The sequence below is a fragment of the Chiloscyllium plagiosum genome, unplaced genomic scaffold (genome assembly GCF_037043375.1).
Source record: "Chiloscyllium plagiosum isolate Xiang-an unplaced genomic scaffold, Cpla_swu_hap1 HiC_scaffold_24, whole genome shotgun sequence".
Classification (NCBI taxonomy): domain Eukaryota; kingdom Metazoa; phylum Chordata; class Chondrichthyes; order Orectolobiformes; family Hemiscylliidae; genus Chiloscyllium; species Chiloscyllium plagiosum.
The window spans coordinates 51,507,694-51,528,311 of NW_028270162.1; the positions used below are offsets into that span (position 1 = coordinate 51,507,694).

The 20,618-nt window shown below is 41.8% G+C and overlaps 1 protein-coding gene across 2 annotated transcripts; it reads right to left on the reverse strand.

The window, feature by feature from the left end:
* Positions 1-2,328: 2,328 nt before the first annotated feature.
* Positions 2,329-18,298, reverse strand: sirt4 (sirtuin 4). 2 transcript variants are annotated; one of them, XM_043716030.2, is made up of 3 exons: positions 18,056-18,298; positions 9,927-10,715; positions 2,329-6,829 (listed from the first exon to the last, which is right to left on the reverse strand). In XM_043716030.2, the coding sequence occupies exons 2-3, from the start codon at positions 10,713-10,715 to the stop codon at positions 6,677-6,679; spliced, it is 942 nt and encodes a 313-aa protein (XP_043571965.2). In that variant the 5' UTR covers positions 18,056-18,298; the 3' UTR covers positions 2,329-6,676. The 2 variants fall into 2 exon arrangements, with proteins under 2 accessions (XP_043571965.2, XP_043571964.2); XM_043716029.2 differs by lacking the exon at positions 18,056-18,298 and adding an exon at positions 11,215-11,253.
* Between the last annotated feature and the right edge of the window lie 2,320 nt (positions 18,299-20,618).

Consider the following 20,618-nt stretch of genomic DNA (forward strand, 5'->3'; position numbering starts at 1 on the left):
GGAATGACATGGACACTGAACCCATGCAATTTTGATTCTGATGCCCTTAGAAGCCTCACCGGGGAGAAAACCCATCCCTGGTCAGCTGGACAAAATAGAACATCAGACAGCTTTGTCTGATTGATGTGGAGTTCAGAAGACTACACGTAACTGGGAGACCCAACATTGACAAATCCAGCTTGAGACATGGAAACTATTGCAGTTCTGGAAGAAGAGCGGGGGGAGGATGGAGTACTCTTTCAGCATGTTTAGACAAGGGGAGAGAGATGAAGCAACTTATCCTTCTCGACAGCCTAAAGTGTTAAGCATTGGTATCAGCTGAGCAGAGGAGCTTGAGCAATTGTGCTGGTAACTCCAACAATAGATGGTTAGAAAAGACAGCTGACCTGAATAGACAATGATGGTTACTGACCAAGGATGGCTGCTCACATTATTGACCACTGTTAAAATTGTGAGCGGTTCACTAAGAGACTCTAGAGGCTTTTGTAATGGATTTTATGGTTCTTGACCCCAATAGGAATAGGATTGAGCATGTTACACATGGATCTCTTCACCATGTTCACACAGGCCATTCCCAACAATATCCAAAATGCCTATAGCCACAAAGTTAATATGTGCTAGGTTTGTCTGTTTTGGTCATTATCCATGTTGGATTCATAGGGAGTGCAACCTTGAGAGCAAGATCTTACAGGAGCTTTGCAAAGTCTATGCATAGCCAAAACCCACAGATCGTGATTACCAAGAGGGTAATGGTCAATGTGAACAATTGAACCAAACTCTGCATGACCACTTGCACACCTTGCGTCTTGACAGGAAACAAAAGTGGCCTCAGTATCTTCTGGATTATGCCAGCAATAGCTTCCCGCACTCAGCCATATGGGAGGTGGTAGCATCATTGAACTTGTAACCCAGAGCCCCAGGTTAAAATTCTGGGGGTAGGGGTTCAAATCCCACCATGGTGGGTGGTGAAATTTAAATTCAATTAAAGAATCTGGGAGGTGGGCGGAGAAAGCTAGCCCAATGGTGATTGTTGTGGAAACCACCTGATTGAACTAATGACCTCGGGAAGGAAATTTGCCAACCTTATCTACATGTAATGCTCGACTCTCAGCAACGTGGCTGACTCTAAACTGCCCTCTGTGCAATTAGAAATGGGTAATAGATATCAGCAACAGCATCCAGTGAGCAACCATAAAAAATAAAAATTGTCTACACTATGTCTTCTTTGGAAGATACCCAGTCCTTCCCATGGATCAATTGTGTGAGGATCTCCACAACAAGTGTCAAGGTTGAGGAGAAGGCAGCTAAAGCAGGCAAACAGACCCTCTCTGGAAAAAGGATATTTTGGGTAAGGATATTTTGTGGGATAAAGGAGCAAAGGATTCTTCAGCTCCAATGTAAACTACAGCCTTTATTGTAAATTCTTCCTTGTTGAAAGATAAAACTGTCCTTACCTGCTTATGTTTGCAGCTTTGAAGTGAGATCTGAGTAGTACTCACAAGTCCACTGCCCCTTGACATTCAATTGTATTACCATCACTAAATCCCTCACTTTTACCATCCTGGAGTTACCTATGATCAGAAGCTCAGATGGACTCACTATATAAATGCAGTGGCTAAAAATCTAAATCTGAGACTAGGAATACTGCAGTAAATAATTCACCTCCTGACTCCCCAAAGCTTGTCCTATCATCTACAAGGCACAAGTCAGGAGTGTGATGGAATACTCCCCACTTGGCAGGATGATAGTCTAGATATATGGAATAACCCTAATGGTCCCTTCAGCAGAAGTTGCAAAGCATAATTTTTATTGATAAATGATTGATCTGTTCTTCATAGTAAAATTATTTTGTTTAATGTTACCAGTATTGGAGAATTCTCATTTTATTCCAAAATGTTGGGTTTTTTAAATTATTCTTTTATGGGTGAGAGTGCTGCTGGCAAAGTCAGAATTCATTGCCATCCGTAATCATCCTTTGAGAAGGTGGTGGTGATCAACAATTGCAGTCTAGCTGGGTGTGGGTACTTTCATGGTGCTGTAAGGAAGGCAATCCTAGGAATTTGACTGAACAACAGCGGAGGATTAGTGACGCATTTGAAAAACAAAAGGTATGGTGTGAGACTTGGACAAGAACTTGCAGTTAATAAAAATAGTAGCACCTCATTAATTTTGGAGCAAAAATAGTTCTTTTGAGGGAAAAAATGCACATGGAGTATATTTTGTGGACTTCACAATGAATAACAGCAAGGTTGACAGAATAGTCTGTGCACTTACAGATTGAAATTTGTTGTGGAGTATTTTAAATCAACACTCAATGCAAGGTTCTAGTCAATATATCAGTCTTTATTTCACTGATGGGAAGACAAGTGCTTTATAACCCTGCATATAAATTATTAAATCACATTTTCATTCATTTACCACTTTAAAAGGTAAAGCAATGGCTTTGATCAATAGGAGCCTGTCCATATCTATGATTTACAGCATAATATCTGTCATCTCAAGATTATACACCATTCTGGTCACCAAAGGCCGATTTGTTGATTACTTGAAGAACATGTAAAAATGTACAAATTTGAGAGTAAATTTCAAAACTAATAGGTTACAAAACATATGATTGACTCAACTCCTCAAAAATGTAGTGAAGACCTGAGCTATACAGATTGAGAAGCATTCCTGGAAGTAACCTATCTCAACCTTAAAAGTTTGAGAAATAGAATTTGTCTGTCTGTGAGGCAGAAGAAATTAGCTCAGATTGCCATTGAGAGATCCTGCTGTAAAAGTGAATGTACATCTCCTGACATCACAGCTTAGTCAATGATTCTTGTAAAATAAATCTCAAATTCCTGTTCCTTTTGTTGAATTACAAGTTAGTTGGACACAGAACAGGTACATGCACAGAACAGTTTAGCTTTTTCACATACAGTCTGCATGTTAAAGTGCATAATGAAAACCAGACCAGGAAACGTATTGGGTTTTTTTAAAATCAGCTTATTTAACTTCTGAATAAAATGTATGTTAACTTCCATTTAATATTTACACTAGTCCTAGGAAGTTTAGAGATTATAACCACAGACAATCAATTACTCTTCAGGAAACAATCCTGTCTGGAAAGTGAGAAAACTGTAGAATTATTACGTACTAAACATAGCTACTGATGATTGAAATAGCTTTTAACGCTAGATTGCCTTTAGATCCCAGTAACTAATTTGAGTTTTATCGTTAAGAAAAGCCTGATCATTATTAACTTCCTTTATATAGTTGGAGACCTTGTATGTTGAAAATCATGTGATTTGTTTTAAAGGTGGATTATGGACTACATCACTTTTCTTCCTGTAACATGAAAAAGAGATTTCCAATGGTTTGATAGTGATTGCACTCAATTTCTCAACATGCTAGTATATAGAAGTTGCTGATAAAAACCCTAGTAGATCCTAGCAATACCAGAAATGTCACATTTTCTGTATACACTCACCACCTAGCCCTGTAGATCTTAAGGTTTTTAAAAAAAATATTCCCCTATCACTGCTAAAGGTCCATCTGACAGCATTTGTCATAGCGTGTTTTGAGAAGACTTGTAGTTTAGGTTGAGGTTTTGGATGGAGGTTTGCTCGCTGAGCTACAAGGTTAATTTCCGGATGTTTCGTTACCTTACTAGGTAACATCTTCAGTGGGCCTCAGGCAAAGCAAATGCTGAAAATTCCTGCTTTCTATTTATATGTTTGGGTTTCTTTGGGTTGGTGATGTCATTTCCTGGGTGAAGTCACGTCCTGTTCCTTTTCTCAGGGGGTAGCAGATGGGGTCTAACTCGATGTGTTTGTTGATAGAGTTCCGGTTGTAATGCCACGCTTCTAGGAATTCTTGTGCGTGTCTTTGTTTGGCTTGTCCTGGGATGGATGTGTTGTCCCAGTCGAAGTGGTGTCCTTTCTCATCCGTGTGTGAGGATACTAGTGGTAGAGGGATGTTAATGTTGATTGAAGTAAACAGGGCTGGTACAAAGGAGACCATTATTTCATCCTCTTCTATCTTAGTGTCTTTGATGGTCTTCTGGAATTCTTGAGTGGAGTGGATGGAGTGGCGTGAGCTTCTACGAAGTGTTTTAGTCTTTTGTAAAGCTCCTTGGCCAATCTATAAGTTGGTGTTTCCAGGCAGTGAGACTATGGGTCTGAGGGAGTCTCCTGGTTTGTGAATTTGGAATAATCCATAGAAGCATGGTGTGTTGGATCCATCTGGTTTCATTTTTTGGAAGTCGGTCTTATTTATTTGTCCAGATTTCTGAAGTTTTTTTGAGTAGGGCTGTGATTCGGTTCTCTAGTTGTGGGGTCAGGTCTATCGCCACTTGTTGGTAAGTGTTGGTATCTGTAAGCAGTGCGTTTGCTTTTTCAAATGATTTGTAGCTCGGGTTGTGGATTCGTTCGCCGAGCTGATGTGTTTTCAATGAGTATGGAAGATGTGAAAATTCAGAATAACAAAGGAGGTCGACAATGGGGTGAAAATCACAAGAGATTAAGTGACAAATCGATGATCATTTTTGCCACAGAAACATTACCTGGCCAAAGAAACACTGACTACACTATTAGAAGACCCAAAGACACATACACCAAAAACCACTAACTTCATCAACAAGGAGAATACCATCAAGCTAGTGGACCTATGCCTTACCACCCACTTCACCTTCAACAACAAAACCTACAGACAAACCAATGGAACACCTTTGGGATCTCTGATATCAGGGTTCTTAGCAGAGGCAGTAATGCAGAGACTTGAGCAAACAGCTCTGCCAACCGTCCAACCCAAACTCTGGGTCCGCTACGTGGATGACATCTTTGTCATCACTAAACAAAACAAGTTAGAGGAAACGTTCAAGACCATCAATAATACCCTTACTGGCATAAATTTCACTAAAGAGGAGGAAAACAACAACAAACTGCCATTCCTAAATGTCACAGTAGAGCGAACAGCCAATGGGGAACTTCAAACCATCGTCTGTAGGAAAACAACACATACAGACCAAATATTGAATTACAGAAGCAATCATCCCAACACCCAGAAAACAAAGCTGCATCAGAACATTATTTCAACGAGCCAACACACACTGCAGCACAGGGGAACTACGCAGAGCAAAGGAAAATCACCAAGACCGTGTATTCAAAAAGAATGGGTACCCAATGAACACAGTCCGCCGATTGCTCAGCAACAAACCCAAACAAGCAGACAAAACACATCCAGAAACCCTAGCCGCTTTCCCCTACATCAAAGACACCTCGGAAATGATTGCCAGACTACTCAGACCCCTTGGCATCATGGTAGCCCACAAACCCACCAACACACTATAACAGCAGCTAATGAATTTGAAAGACTCTGGACAGACAATGAGCAAAACTAATGTCATTTACAAAATACCGTGCAAGGACTGTAAAACAAACACTACATTGGACAAACAGGCAGAAAACTAGCCACCAAGATACATGAATACCAACTAGCCAAAAAAGACATGTCCCTCTCTCACTAGTATCCTCATATACGGATGAGGAAGGACACCACTTCCAACCTAGGACAAGCCAAACAAAGACACGTACGAGAATTCTTAGAAGCATGGCATTCCAACCGGAACTCTATCAACAAACACATCAAGTTATACCCCATCTACCACCCCTTGTGAAAAGGAACAGGAAGTGACTTCACCACAGGAAATAACATCACCAACCCAAAGAAACCCAAACATATAAATAGAAAGCAGGAATTTTCAGCATGCTTTGCCTGAAACCCACTGAAGATGTTACCTAGTAAAATAATGAAATGTCTGGAAATGAACCTTGTACCTCAGCGAGCAAACCTACATCCAAAAGCATTTGTCATGTTCAAATGGAGTGTTTAATGAGGCCAGTCTTGTGAAGTTTTGTTCAGGTAAGTAAATGCATTCCACCAAGTGGACATGATTAGATTACTTACAGTGTGGAAACAGGCCCTTCAGCCCAACAAGTCCACACCAACCCTCTGAAGAGGGAGCCACCCAGACCCCTTCACCTAAGGGCAATTTAGCGTGGCCAATTCACCTAACCTGCACATTTTTGGACTGTGGGAAGAAACCGGAGCACCTGGAGGAAACCCACACAGACACGGGGAGAATGTGCAAATTCCGCACAGTTAGTTGCCTGAGGCGGGAATTCAACCCAGGTCTCTGGCGCTGTGAGGCAGCAGTGCTAACCACTGTGCCACCGTGCTGCCTAAAACATGGTGACATGGTGTACTGTGATTTCATTCTGCTGCATTTTAACTTGCTATAACTATCATATTTCACCTGAGGTAAGTCTTTCAAGTATATGGAATACTCCAGCATCTCAGATTATTGTATTTGTATGCCAAATTAGATGTATATGAATATTAAAAACAATGAGCTTTACAGGTGAGCTTGCTTGTAAGCATACACAGTCAAAGAAAGAAAGACTCATTAAACTTGTTTTGATGAGAGTCTTATTTATGACTGTTATACTATTGAACCCTCAACCTGTTTCCATCAGCCCCAAATTTTATTTTATGGAAAAACCCTAATGGTTCCTTCAGGAGATGTTGTGGAGCATATTCCTATTGATAAATGATGGATCTATTCTGCATAGTAAAACTATTTTGTTAAATATTACCATTAGTGTGTCATTTACTAGTTTGCAACAATAGCCTCTCAAAGGTGAAGAATACGGGACAGCACCTCTCCACATCGAGCATTGATTTTCAGACTGGCCAGTGCATCTGCTCTAGTAACCCCAATATTTAGTAATGCGATTGGTATCTTCATCTCATACGCCGCAATGATGAACCTATATCCAGAATATACCTATTTATGAGAAAAAATATAAATCAGCAATATTAGTTTATAAATCATCTAAATATTTATGTGAAATGTGAATATGAGTTCAACCTAAAAGCTGGGATTGAGCAGTATAAGCTGTTCTTATCTCCTGGACCCATTATTATAAAATATTAACGTGCCAAAAGAGATCATTCAACCTTTTTGAAAGAACTAAACAATTAGTCTCACTCTGCTGCTCTTTCCCAATGCCCCAAATGTTTGTTTTGAGTTTTGTTCCTTTTTGGAAGATATTATTGTTTTGACCTAGATTGATTAGATTAGATTCCCTACAGTATGAAAACAAGCCCTTTGGCCCAACCAGTCCAGACCGACCCTCTGAACAGCAACCCATCCAGACCCATTTCCCTGACTAATCACCTAGCACAATGAGCAATTTAGCCAGGCCAATTCATCTGACCTGCACATCTTTGTGACAGTGGGAGGAAACCGGAGCACCCGGAGAAAACGCACGCAGACACTGGGAGAATGTGCAAACTCCACATCGAGCCTGGGATCCTGGTGCTGTGAGGCAGCAGTGCTAACCACTGAGCCACCATGCCACCTCCACCACTCTTACCAACCATGAGTAATAATAACAATTCTATGTTTTAAAAAATTGCTCATCTCTGCTTGGATCTTCTGCCAATTACTTTAAATCTGTAAGTCCCTCGATCTAGTTTATCTTGTAGTAAATCTCTTCAACAATTTCTTAAGGCCTTGACATTCTTCCAAAAATATGGTGTCCAGAATTGGTATAATAATTCAACTGAGGCTTAAGCAGTGATCTATAACGTTTAGCATTACAATTAGATTTCTTGCTTACAGGTTAGACTGCACAATTACCAGTGGGGTACACTGTTCCAGGCAAGTGTCCATTTTATACAATTGTTCTCAAATTGGTGGAGCTTTGCATTAAGGTTTGTGTTTTGATACAGGATTTGGGTGTGTGTGTGTGTCTGTGTGCACACCTGTGTGTGCGTGTGTTGTAAGGTAGGGATTCCTATGTGTGAGGTCATAAACTCCCCCTTCTCCAAGGGAGGCATGACAGCTCTGGTGTGACAGCTCTCAACTCACTGGTTGCTTGTGACCAAACAATAAGGAGCCCAAAACAGTTTAACCTCAAAGTACTTAGCCTGAGCAAAACAGGAGCTAATTATTGTGTAAAGAGGACAGAAGCTGGTAATTGTGTATTAGGGAGGAGGAAGAGGGGGGATGCCTGATTATCGTACATGAGGGAGAGGGGACAGAAAAGGGGCTAATTACTATATATTTGAGGAAAAGAGGCTGATTACTATATTTGCGGGGGTGTGGGGATGAAGATGGCAGAAGAGCTGCTAATGGCAACTGTGGGTAGGATGATTACTGTGCTAATCAGTGAGTGAGGCTAATTACTGAGAGTCGGAATGGTAGAGTGGCTGATTACTGGGAGAGGAGAGATGAGAGATGAGAGAGAATTATTACTATGTTGTGGGTTTGGTTGAAATCCACATAAGAACATGAAGTGTTAATATTTTTACAGAATAGTACATTAAAAGCACTTCCACATTTATATGATGTATCATTCATTGTATCTTGATCTATAGTAATGTGAACTGAATATTAATGTTTTTTGCTGTTTTCTGGGGTCATGTTAATTTTAAAGAAAATAACTAGTTTTTATCATCATCTGCTGCAGAATTACATTGGTGTCAAGTGTGCAAAATTTAAGAAAATAGTTAATGCTCCAAAACAGAATACTTTTTTTTTGGTTTCTATTTATATTCATGGAAATATTTCATGTTATGTAAACAATTTCAGAAAGATGTGAATGGATACATGTATGGAGGCTGATTTGATAATCCCAGGGGAGCAGCAATCTCAGTGAGACATGCAATGAAGCCTCAGCATTCACCGTGCATTTGTGCCCGGACAGTTACAAACAGCAACAGGGAAATCAGCAAATGTATTTCATGATGAGAGTCAATAGGACATGTTTGAACTATCTAAAATTTTGAAAGCCAAGTACAAGATGCAATGAAATTCAACAAAAAAAAGTTGAAATTTCAGAGATTGTTTCCACTGGCTGGGGAGTGCAAACATAAGAGTATACTTTCAAACCAAGGGGCTGATCAATTAAGACTGAGATGAGGCCACTGCACTTAGTGTGAATCATTGGTATTCTTTATCCCAGAGAATTGTGACTCCTGTAGCATTCAAATTATTTAAGGCTTGGATAGATGAATTCTTCATCTTTCAAGGAATCAAGGGATAAGGGGAAATGGACAAGTGCTGAAACCTGTGACCAGCCATGATTGTACTGAATGTCAGAGCAAACTCAGGCCACATGGTCATCTGCTCTTTCTACTTCTTGTGTCTATGTCACAAACTGGGCAGTCATGACCGTACATCAATTCGTGTGTTACAGAAAGACAGAAACACAATAGAAAAGGAGACAATCTGAATTTATATTTTCCATGAGTAACTTGGGCAAAATGAATCTTGAACCAGGACAAAATATTTAGGGGACACATGACTTTGTCGGTTTAGCAATTTTAACTGATTATCCTAATATAACAATTGGAAAACCAACTCCAAAAATGTTGTTATTATTATTCTTCCATTAAATTCCATTATCTGAAGTTGTTCCCACTAAAGATTAAGATGTTCGTAGAATCCCTGCAGTGTGGAAGCAGGCCATTCAGCCCATCCAGTCCATACTGACCCTCCAAAGAGCATCACACCCCTGCCTACCTTATCCCTGTAGCCTTGCATTTCCCATGGATAATCCACCAGCCTGCACATTCCTGGACACTATGGGTAATTTAGCATGGCCAATTCGCCTAATCTGCACATCTTTGGACTGAGAGGAAACCCACGAAGACACTGGGAGAATGTACAAACTCCACACAAACAGTCACCCAAAGGGGGAATCATACCCAGGTCCCTGGCACAGTGAGGCAGTACTAACCACTGACCCCAATGTGTCTGCGCTGTTCTACTTTGAATTTAGTTAACAAGGAAGTAGCTCTTTAAGCCTGTGAAATTCAGACAAGACAAACCAGGGCTTCCCTAATGTAAAGTCTTTAATAATCTATCCTCTTACCTGTAGAGAAGAACCAGCCACCAAAACAGCATCTGATTCAGCCACCCGCTCATAAACAAAATTCACTTTCTCCTTATTCACTGTGTCTCCAAAAAAGGTGACATCAGGTTTCAGGATACCACCACAACTCTCACATGAAGGAACGATAAAATGTTTAACTTGATCGTCAGTGAGGAAAACATCTCCATCTGGAGCTATTCCATGTGCTTCTCCAGTCCAGCCAGGATTCAGAGCTCTGAATTTTTCTTGAAGATGACCCCTCGGTGTTACAGCTCCACACCCAAGACAGATCACCCTATGAGAACAGCCGTGAAGCTCAGTCATGTGTTGGCTTCCTGCCTTTGCATGTAAAGCATCAACATTTTGAGTCACCAGCCAGCAAACCTTCCCCAGTTTTTCCCATTGACTGAAAACATTATGTGCCACATTTGGCTGATGAGAACTAAATTGTGGCCAACCGACATAATTCCGTGCCCAGTATCTCTGCCTGCCCTTAACACTGCGAATAAATTCAGAGTGCTGAATGGGACGCCTTGCTGTCCTTGCATAGAGACCTACACCTTCTGAACGATAATCTGGAATACCAGACTCTGTTGATACTCCTGCTCCAGTCAGCACAAACAGCTTCTTGGACTGATGTACAAACTCCTGAAGTTCCTTCAACTCGATTGAATCCAAAGGTGTGCTTGAAGGAACAAATGCTAAATTGGAAGCAGTGACTGAACTGTAGTTCCTGCAGATCCATTTCAGAAACAGGCATTTCTCAGCAAATACAGACATCAGCTGCATCTAGGAATAAACACAATCACCTATAATATAATCAGAAACCATACGTCAGGAAAACAATTTAGAAACACGTCCTACTAAAACATATGATGTGGAGAAGCCAATGTTGGACTGGGGTGGACAAAGTCAAAAATCACAGGACACCTGGTTATAGTCCAACAGTTTTATCTAAAACCGCAAGTCTTCGGAGACCCCGCTCCTTCTTCAGGCGCAGAGACCGACTGTATCTATTCCTGAAGGAAGGCTATTCTCTGCAGGTAGGGATCCACACAAATCACCTTATACCTCTCTGGTTGCTCACTTTTACTATCACAGTTCAAATTTCAATCCTTTAACCTAACGTGGTCTGGGAGGGTGAAGATTTGCTTGTAGACTATAAACATAACGAGAAAGTATCTTTCTAGCATCATCATGGAACCATGAAAATAGCAAGTTTGATTCAGCGCCGACTTTTACTTCTCAAATTGACAGTTTCCGTTCAGACGGTGTCCTGCAACCTTACCTTATCGAGCTGGGTTCCACAGCTGACAGGACAAACCAAATGTTACCGAGCGGCTATGGGCTGCCGCTATTGGTCAAACGGTTCCGATTACATAAAGCTGGTCACACGTGATCTGATATCACGTGATTTAGGTGCAAGGTTCGATCACTGAAGAAATTTGTTGCAAATGGGGAGGTCTGTCTTAATGCTGAGGAAGGGCAGTCGGACCCAATCCGGTGTTAAAGATGTTTCCTAACCGATAATTCCTGATAAGGAAGGACCTGAATAACGCTCAATTTACACTTATAGAGTTATTTGTTCCGACAATAAGGGGAAGTGTGGAGAGAAGAGAGACAAACACAGTTTCAGATTTCATTACTGTTGGAAATGTTAGATATTTTTAGAGTTCTTGAGAAGATTTGTAGCTCGGGTTGTAGATTCGTTCGCCGAGCAGGTGTGTTTTCAATGATTACGGAAGATGTGAAATTTCGGAATAACAAAGGAGGTCTACGATGGGGTGGAAATCACAAGAGATTAAGTGACAAATGGATAATCATTTTTGCCACAGTAATAAGCCTTTCCACCCACACGCTGGCTTCCTGTGGAGCTGCTGCAAAGCAAAAGTGTGGAGTTTGCACATTCTTCTCGTGGGTTTCATCCGGGTGTTCTGGTTTCGCCCCACAACCCAAAAATGTGTAGATTAGGTGAATTGGCAATGCTAAACGGCCCACAGTGTCCAGGAATGTGTAGGGTAGGTGCATTAGTCAGGGGTAAATGTAGAGTCTAGATTAGTGGTGCTGGAAAAGCACTGCAGGTCAGGCAGCATCGGACGATTCGGGCAAAAGTCCTAATAGGATAGGAGAATGGGTCTTGGTAGGTTACTGTTTGGAGAGTTGTTGTGGACTTGTTGGGCCAAATAGTCAGTTTCCACACTGCAAGGATTCTATGAAAAGGAGTTGGTAATAGTCAGAAGACATTGAGATTTAAGTAGGAATAAGCAGGTTGATAGCTAATAGCTGTTGTCTGAAAGAAATTGGGTTAGAGATGGGGGGGAAATCTGAAATTGTTGGACTCAATATTGGCTCCAGAAGGCTGTTAAATATTTAAAGGTGGGGGGGGGAGGAGAAGGATGAGGCACAGTCATGGCCATACATCGAGCTTGAATGGAACAATGGAGGAGGCTGAGATGGGAGTAAGGCACAGAAGACCATAAGACGTAGGAGCAGAAGTCAGCCATTGAGTCTGTTCTGTCATTTAGTGTAATCATGGCTGATTTGTTCATTTTTCTGCCTTTTGCTTAGCTACTGATTCCCTTTACTGATTAAAAATCTGTCAATCTCAGCCTTGAATACACTTGAAGACCCAGCATGAACAGCCCTCTGTGGTAAAGAATTCTACAGATTTATAGAACCTCTACGGAATTCCTCCTCATCTGTCCAACTTACTCCAAGATTATGCCCTCTGGTCTTTGACTTTACCACAAGGAGAAACTACCTTTCTAAATCTACCCTGTCAGGTGTCTTAAACTTGACTTAGCAATAGTTTGTAATATGTGCCATATGTTTGTGAGGAATGTTACTTTCTTTGCTCGTGGAACAGGTGTGTGGAGTCTTGCTTCACAAAAGAATTCATTTGGGCTTCTGTGTAGTCAGATTTCTAATGAGTGAATAGAAGAAAGTACCTGAGTCAGGTGATGATTGCACTGTGTGGTAAAGAATTCCACAGATTTAATGATCCTCAGAAGAAATTGCTCCTCATGTCTTAAATGTGCAACCCCTTATTCTGAGATTATGCCCTCTGGTCCTAGACCACCCCACTCCCCCCAAGGGTGAAACATTACTTACATCTTCGTTGTCAAATGCTTTCAGAATCTTGTATACTTCAATAAGCTCAATATTTCAAACTACTGTCCTTAAGCCAGTCCCTCCTGGTATCTTGTATCAGCCTAGTGAAACCTTCACTGGATTGCCTTCAATGCAAATGTATCTTACCTTAGATAAAGGGGGTCCAATGTTCGCAATATTTCAGCTGAAGTCTGACTGATGCCTTGTGCAGTTTTAGCAAAGCCTGCCTACTTTTACATTCCTTTCCCTCTGAAATAATGGCCAACATCCTATTTGCCTTTCCATTACCCACTGAACATGGATGTTAGCTTTTTGAGATTCATGGATGTGAACTGCCAAATTCCTGTGTTCTGTACTTCCTCCATTGAAATAACATTCAGTTCTTCTCTTCTACTGTGAAGACTAACAGTTTTTATTTGACTCCTCTGCCATTTCCTGCTTCTCCATTTTAATTTCCAAAGCCTCATTCTGTGTTCAAGTTGACTTCTCTCTTTTTATATATTTAAAGAAGCTCTTGCCGTCCTGTTCACTCTCAAAGTTTATATTCTTCTTATTTTCTTTGTTTATTTGTCTTTAAAACTTGTCCAATCCTCTGGCTTACTATTAATCTTTGCCAAGTATGTTTTCTTTTTCCTTTCAATTTGATGCTACACTTAACTTCCCCAATTAACCAGGATTAGTTTATTCCCTCCTTAGAATCCTCTTACTCACTGGAATAGGTCTTTGTTGTGAGCCATGTACTATTTTCTTAAATATCTACCATTGATCCTCAATTGTTTTGCGACTATTCTAGCCAACTCTGCTCTCATTCCTTTCGAATTACCCTTATTCAGAAGATTGTTTTTGACCCAAGTTGCTCCCTCTTAAACAAAACATTCAATTCTACCATGTAACGGTCACTGTTTCCAAGTGAATCTTTTACTCTGACATTTTTATTAAGTCTGCCTCATTCCACTTCACCAGACCCAAAATAGACTTGATCGCTGGTTGTTTCCACAATATATTGTTTTATTTAACTGTCCCAAATATATCCTATAAATTATTCCTCATGGGTTTCTCTGCCAATCTGTCTAATCCAATCTATACGAAGATTAAATTCATATTATTAATATACTACCTTTGTTACGTGCCTTCATTATCTCCTTATTTATACTTTCCCACCATATAGCTACTGTTAGGAGTCTATAGACTACTCCTGGCGGAGTTCCTGCATTTTTCATTTATTATCTCATGCCATTTGGATTCTGCATCTTTTGAGTCAAGATCATTTTTTGCTATCATATTTATTCCATCCCTTACCAATAATGCTACCTCACCAACCTTTCCTTTCTGTATGTCCTTTTCAAAAGTGACATATTATTAAATATTTGCTTCCCAGATGTAAGCTCCTTGGAACCATGTCTTTGTATCTATTAACCTGTATTTATGCAGTTAATTTATTTTTGTTATGAATACACATATTCAAGTAAAGAGCCTTAATTTTGTCTTATGCTATTGTTTCCTCTTTTGACCCTATTTATTGCTGTATATTTATGTATGTATCCTTCATTCCTTCCTGTCTTGCTCTGGGTTCTGTTATTCAAATTGGACAGATAGGAGGCTGGAAGAACACAGCAGGCCAGGTAGCAAAAAGAGATGGAGAAGTCAACATTTCAGGTATTAACCCTTCCCCAGGACTAGATGCGGGAGCTACAGGTAACGTTATTCAAATAGCTGCCCTGGAATTCTGCCATATCCTCTTACTGTGTCATTCTACACTTTCCATCTCCCAAATCCTCACCCTTATTAATTGGTTTAAAGGCCTCTCTACAGTCCTAATTATTTGATTTGTCAGGCTACTGGACTCAGCACAGTTCAAGTGAAGTGGCAGTATCCAAGAAGCAGGAGAATCGACGTTTCGGGCATAAGCCCATCATCAGTAATGAGGCTTGTGGACTAAGGGGGTTGAGAGATAAATGGGAGGGGCGTGGAGGTGGGTGGGGGAGGTACCTGAGAGAGCAATGGGTAGATGAAAGTGGGGGTGAAGGTGTTTGGTTAGAGAGGAGGGTGGAGTGGATAGTTGGGAAGGAAGATGGACCGGTAGGACAGGTCGAGGGCGGTGCCGAGTTGGAAGGTTGGATCTCAGATAAGGTGGGGAGGGGAAATGGGGAAACTGGTTATTGATCCCAAGGCAGGAAGATGAGGCATTCTTCTTCCAGGCAGCAGGTGGTAAGGATTTTGCAATGGAGGCGGCTGAGGACCTGTATGTCCTTGGGGGAGTGGGAGGGGGAGTTAAAGTGTTCGGCCATGGGGCAGTGGGGTTGCTTTGTGCGTGTGTCCCAGAGATGTTCTCTGAAGCGTTCCGCAAGTAGGCGTCCTGTCTCCCCAGTGTAGGGTGGATTGTATCAGGAACAGATACAGTAAATGACATATGTGGAAGTGCAGGTAAATCTCTGACTGATGTGGAAGGCTCTTTTGGGGCCTTGGACAGAGGTGTAAGAGCACCTCACCTGCCGCTTTGCGACCCTCCAACCACATGGGATTCATGTGGATTTCACCAGTCTCCTCATTTCCCTCCCCCCCCCCCATCCCAGATCCAACCTTCCAACTCAGCACTGCCCTCTTGACCTGTCCATCTTCCTTCCCATCTATCTGCTCCACCCTCCTCTCTGACATCATCTTCTCCCTCACCTTCATCTACTTATTGCATTTTCAGCTACCGTCTCCCCAACACCCCCACCCTCCCATTTATCTCTCAGCCCCCTTGGCCCACAGGCCTCATTCCTGATGCTTGTGCCCGAAACGTCAATTTTCCTGATCCTCAGATGCTGCCTGACCAGCTGTGCTTTTCCAGCACAACACTCTTGTCTCTGCTCTCCAGCATCTGCAGTTCAAGTGAAGCCCATCCTACCATATCAGCTCCCTTCATTCCCAAAACTGATTGCATTTCACCCACATGTTTAACTCCTTGACTTTATTTACCCAATGCTAGTTTGCTTGTGGCTCAGGTAATAATCCAGAGATTATTACTTTGGAGATCCTGCTTTTGAATTTAGCTCCCTGAATTGAGCAAAACCTCTATTCTAGTCTCACCAATATGATTGGTACTAACATGGACAATAACTACTGGATCTCTCCCCTCCCAAAGTATTCTTCTGCCCTGAGATGTCCTTATCCCTGGTAGGAAGCAGGCAACACCGCCTTCAGGACTCCTATTCATAGTTGCACATAACAATATCTACCCTCCTAATTATACTGTAACTTATAACAACCACATTCCTATTTCCTTTCCTTCCTGGAATGGCTCCCTGTACTAAGTTCAGAGTCAAAAAGTGTGGTACTGAAAAAGCATAGCCACTTAGGCAGCATCCGAGGAAAAGAGTCAACATTTCAAGCCAAAGCGCTTTATTCCTGATGAAGAACTTATGCTCGAAATGTTGACTCTCCTGCTCCTCAGATGCTGCCTGACTGGCTGTGCTTTTGCAATGCCACACTTTTTGACTCTGATCGCCAGCATCTGCAGTCCTCACTTTTTCCCATTACCAAATTGCCATGGTGAGTTTGCTCATGTTCTCTACAGTCCCCAGTCTTGTTTGCAGGAAGCTTCTAACTGTTAGACAATTGCAGGAGCTGAGGTTCCTCAATTTTAACCCCTTGGGTCCTCATACCAGTCTAATTAGCAATCACACCCTCCTGTCCCTAATCATATAATCACAAATTCTACTCACCAATCAGCTTCTTTCTTCGCATACATATTACAGTTTGTTCATGACACACTCAGGCATTGGTCTCACTACAGGTACCCCTCTCAATCTATACCTCATTTTCCAATCACTGCTTGTTCTGGAATGTTTACTACTTGTAGTAACCCAAATTAAGGCATTTCTTCTCAATTTTAACCAAATTTACACTTTGAATCAAATTCAAATAGTTGTCAGACAGAAATCACTTGGCCTTCATCTCTATCAGCTGATGTCCTATCTGCTGCAGTCCCCCACAAACTATGCTTTTTACAACTACAAGATGACAATTAAAGTTACTGTAATATTGGAGCAACACTGCTATTGAAGTGTACCTCAATCTGTCTGGTCTTCCTATTGTAAAGGAAGCTGTATTATCACGAGATAAAACAGTAAATTGTAGAATTTTCCAAATCAACTAGTTCAAAGATGTTATTACAAACCTCTGGAGCATGTGGGATTTAAAGCCAGGTCTCCTGGCACAGAGGTACCACTGCGCAACAAGAATCTTAACTGTAAATTGGATATTTTCTAATCAGTCTATTCAATTATGTTATTACACACAGGTGGGACTTCAATCTGGGTCTTCTGGCTCAGAGGGATACTACCACTATTCTACAAGAACCCTTAACAGAAAATTGGAAGTACAAGTAAATTGTTTTCACCTGATGAGTGGGGAAGGAGGTAAAGCACAGGTGTTATAGTAAGTGCTGTTTATGATGATGCAGTGAAGCTGTTTTCAGGAGGAACCATAATTATAAATTAACAAAGGAAAGAGAAAGTGTATTTGATGGGAGAATTAAACTCTAAGAAATGGCACAAGAGAAAATTTTTAGTTATCTTCTCTTTTCCCCTGCACCATGACCCTTGACTTCCTACTCCACTCTACTTTGTTTTCTGTCATTCCTGAATCATGTTGGGTTCTCTTCGTCACCTTCCAAACCTCCAGTCTCCATCATATCACCAATTCCAGATCATTAACCCCTGCCCCCACTACTTTCTGACACAAACTGTTGGCATTCAATTACCATTCACACCTGTTCCAGCATCCCTGGGCCTCCCACCGCTGTTCCTTTTGATTTTTAATTACTTCTGTCTTCCACCACATCACAGAACTTCTCTTTTGTTTTAAACTGTAACGGTTTCCAGTTCTAATGAAAGACCATCTAAGTTATTATTATAGAGATGTAATGTTAACTCTTTGTTCCTCCACGCGTGCAGCCAAACTAGAATATCTTCAATACTTTTATTAACATTCTTTTTGAGATGTGAAACGCCCGTAATGTTTTGTTTGTGTACCTTTTCAGTTACGGGGACCAAGTGAAGGATGTCTCCTGTCCGCCGCCATTGATGATCCCTGTGGGTTGAGCCGGTCTCGCTGCTGCCATGGAAACACTACAAATCCCATCGTGCCTCGCGGGTGACAATGAACTGCTGCTATCGGTTGGCTGGACGCGTCGCGTGAGGCACGTGATGTGGCGCTGACCAATCGGAAGGCTGAGGAGCCAGCCGTGAGACGGCCTGCTATGTGAGGCGGTGGTGCGGGTCCTCTCAGGTACGGAGTCATCAATTAGTCAATAAGATTGAAATGTCTGTCAGGGAGCCTTTGCAGGCCGGGGTTCTCTCCTGATAATTAAGTGATGGCGAGAGATTATGTTGGTTGGGGGTGGAGACTGTGAGCCCGCTGATCCGGGTGTGACAGCGTGTGGGTGAAATGTTAGCGGCGAGACTGAAGGTGTTAGGCCTCTACTGCCTTATAATTCCATGATCTGCTCCCTGTTGTCCGGGGTATTGATGGACTTCCCTCTGCCGCGTAGTGTTGCTGCCACTGGTACATTGAACTAGCTACAAGGAAGTAGGCTATCCGAGCCAGCAGAAAGTTGGGGGAAATCTGGCTAGGTTCTAGTTTTAGCAGCTGCAACTTTATAAATCACTGCTTGGGCCTCAGCTGGAGCGTTGGAATACTTCAGGAAACATGGGCAGGCCTTAAAAAGGGGGTAGAGTTAGTTTGTCAGGATTTTTAACAGGCATGAGAGGCTTCAGTTATGTGAAGGTGGAACAGTCCCGAAGGGAGGAGTGGTCAATGTAGGACTGAGTGTAGGAGAAAGTGAGGACTGCAGATGCTGGAGATCAGAGTCGAAGAGTGTGGTGCTGGGAAAGCACAGCAGGTCAGGCAGTATCCGAAGAGCAGGAGAGTCGACGTTTTGTGCATGAGCTCTTCATCAGGAATCTAGGACTGGGGTCTAGGTCTGTAGGACTGAGTGATGTCCTTAAATGCCATGATATATAGGTCCTGATGTTGGACCTATATATATCATGATGTTGGGTGAAGTTTAAGAATCACATAACACCAGGTTATGGTCCAACTGGTTTATTTGGAAGTACAGGCTTTCAGGGTGCTGCTCCTTCGTCAAGTAGCTGTGAAAGCTTGTACTTCCAAATAAACTGGTTGGACTATAACTTGGTGTTATGTGATTTTTAACTTTGTGCTTAAATACATGCAGTAGGTAAAACAGATTAAATGAGCTTGTGCAGCTTGAACTGAAAATAACAAATGCTGGAGATCACTGAGTCAGACAACATTCATGGAGAGAGAGCAAGCTTTGAGTCTCAATAACTCTTTAGAGCTGATTGGCGGGTATGATGTATCGATCTCAGATTTGACTGCAAGGCGATCGGGGCTGAGACCTAATTATCTGGATGTGAGCCCATGGTGTTAGGGGGTGAGGTACTGGCATGGATAGAAGATTAGCTGACTGGCAGAGGGTTGGGATGAAGGAATTTCTTGTAGGATTGTAGCCAGTAACCAGTGGAATTTTACAGGGATCAATGTTGGGACCACAATGATTCATGTTATATATTAAAGATCTTGATGAAGAAACTGAGGACATTGCTGCTGAGTTTGCAGATGACACAAAAGATGGAGGGATAAGTAGTGTTGAGGAAATGGGAAGCTGCAGAGCGTATTGGACATGCTCGATGAGTGGGCAGCAAAATTGCTAATGGAATGCAATGCGGAAAAGTGTGAAATTTTATATTTTGTCTGGAAGAATGGGGAAAAGCTTTGTGAATCTGAAACACCAAAGGAATGTAGGTGTCCTAGTTCAGGATTCTCTTAACATGCAGGTTCAGTTGGTAGTCAGCATGTCGAATGTAATATCGACATTCATTTCAAGAGGGCTAGAAGATTAGACCAGACATGTATTGCTGAGGCTATTTAAGGCTATGACCAGATATTTGGAATATTGTGAGCAGTTTGAGCCCCATATCTAAGGAAAGATGTGCTGACATTGGAAGAGTCCAGAGGAAATTTGAGAATGATCCAGGGTATAAAGGGTTTGTCATACAAGGAGCAGTTGAGGAATCTGAGTCTGTACTCAATGGAGTTTAGAAGGGTGATGTGGGATCTGATTGAAACTTATAGGATACTGCGAGGCCGAGTTAGAATGGATGTGGGGAGGATGTTTCCACTAGTAGCAGAGACTAGAACCAGGGGGCACAGCCGCTGGATGAAGGGACAACTCTTTAGAACTAAGATGAGGGGAAATAACCCAAGCCAGACGTTGTTGATTCTGTGGAACTCATTGCTGCAGAGGGATATGGAGGGTAAGACATTGAATGCATTTAAGATGGAGATAGACAGGTTTGTGATTAGTAAGGGTTTAAGAGTTCTGGAGAGAAGGCAGGAGAATGGGGTTGAGAAACAGCAGCCTTGATGGGCAGTACAGTGGTTTAGTGGTTAGCACTGCTGCCTCTCAGCACCAGGGACCTGGATTAGAGTCCATCCTCAGGTGATTGTGTGGAGTGTTTACACATTCTCCCTGTATCTATGTGAATTTCCTCCAGGTGCCCCCATTTCCCC

Bases quoted from the DNA above. Each gene is read 5' to 3' on its own strand.
- sirt4 (XM_043716030.2), bottom strand. From the start codon at position 10,715: ATGCAGCTGATGTCTGTATTTGCTGAGAAATGCCTGTTTCTGAAATGG. The intron at 6,830-9,926 runs GTAAGAGGATAG...TCTCATAAATAG, and splicing joins TGGCTGGTTCTTCTCTACAG to GTATATTCTGGATATAGGTT.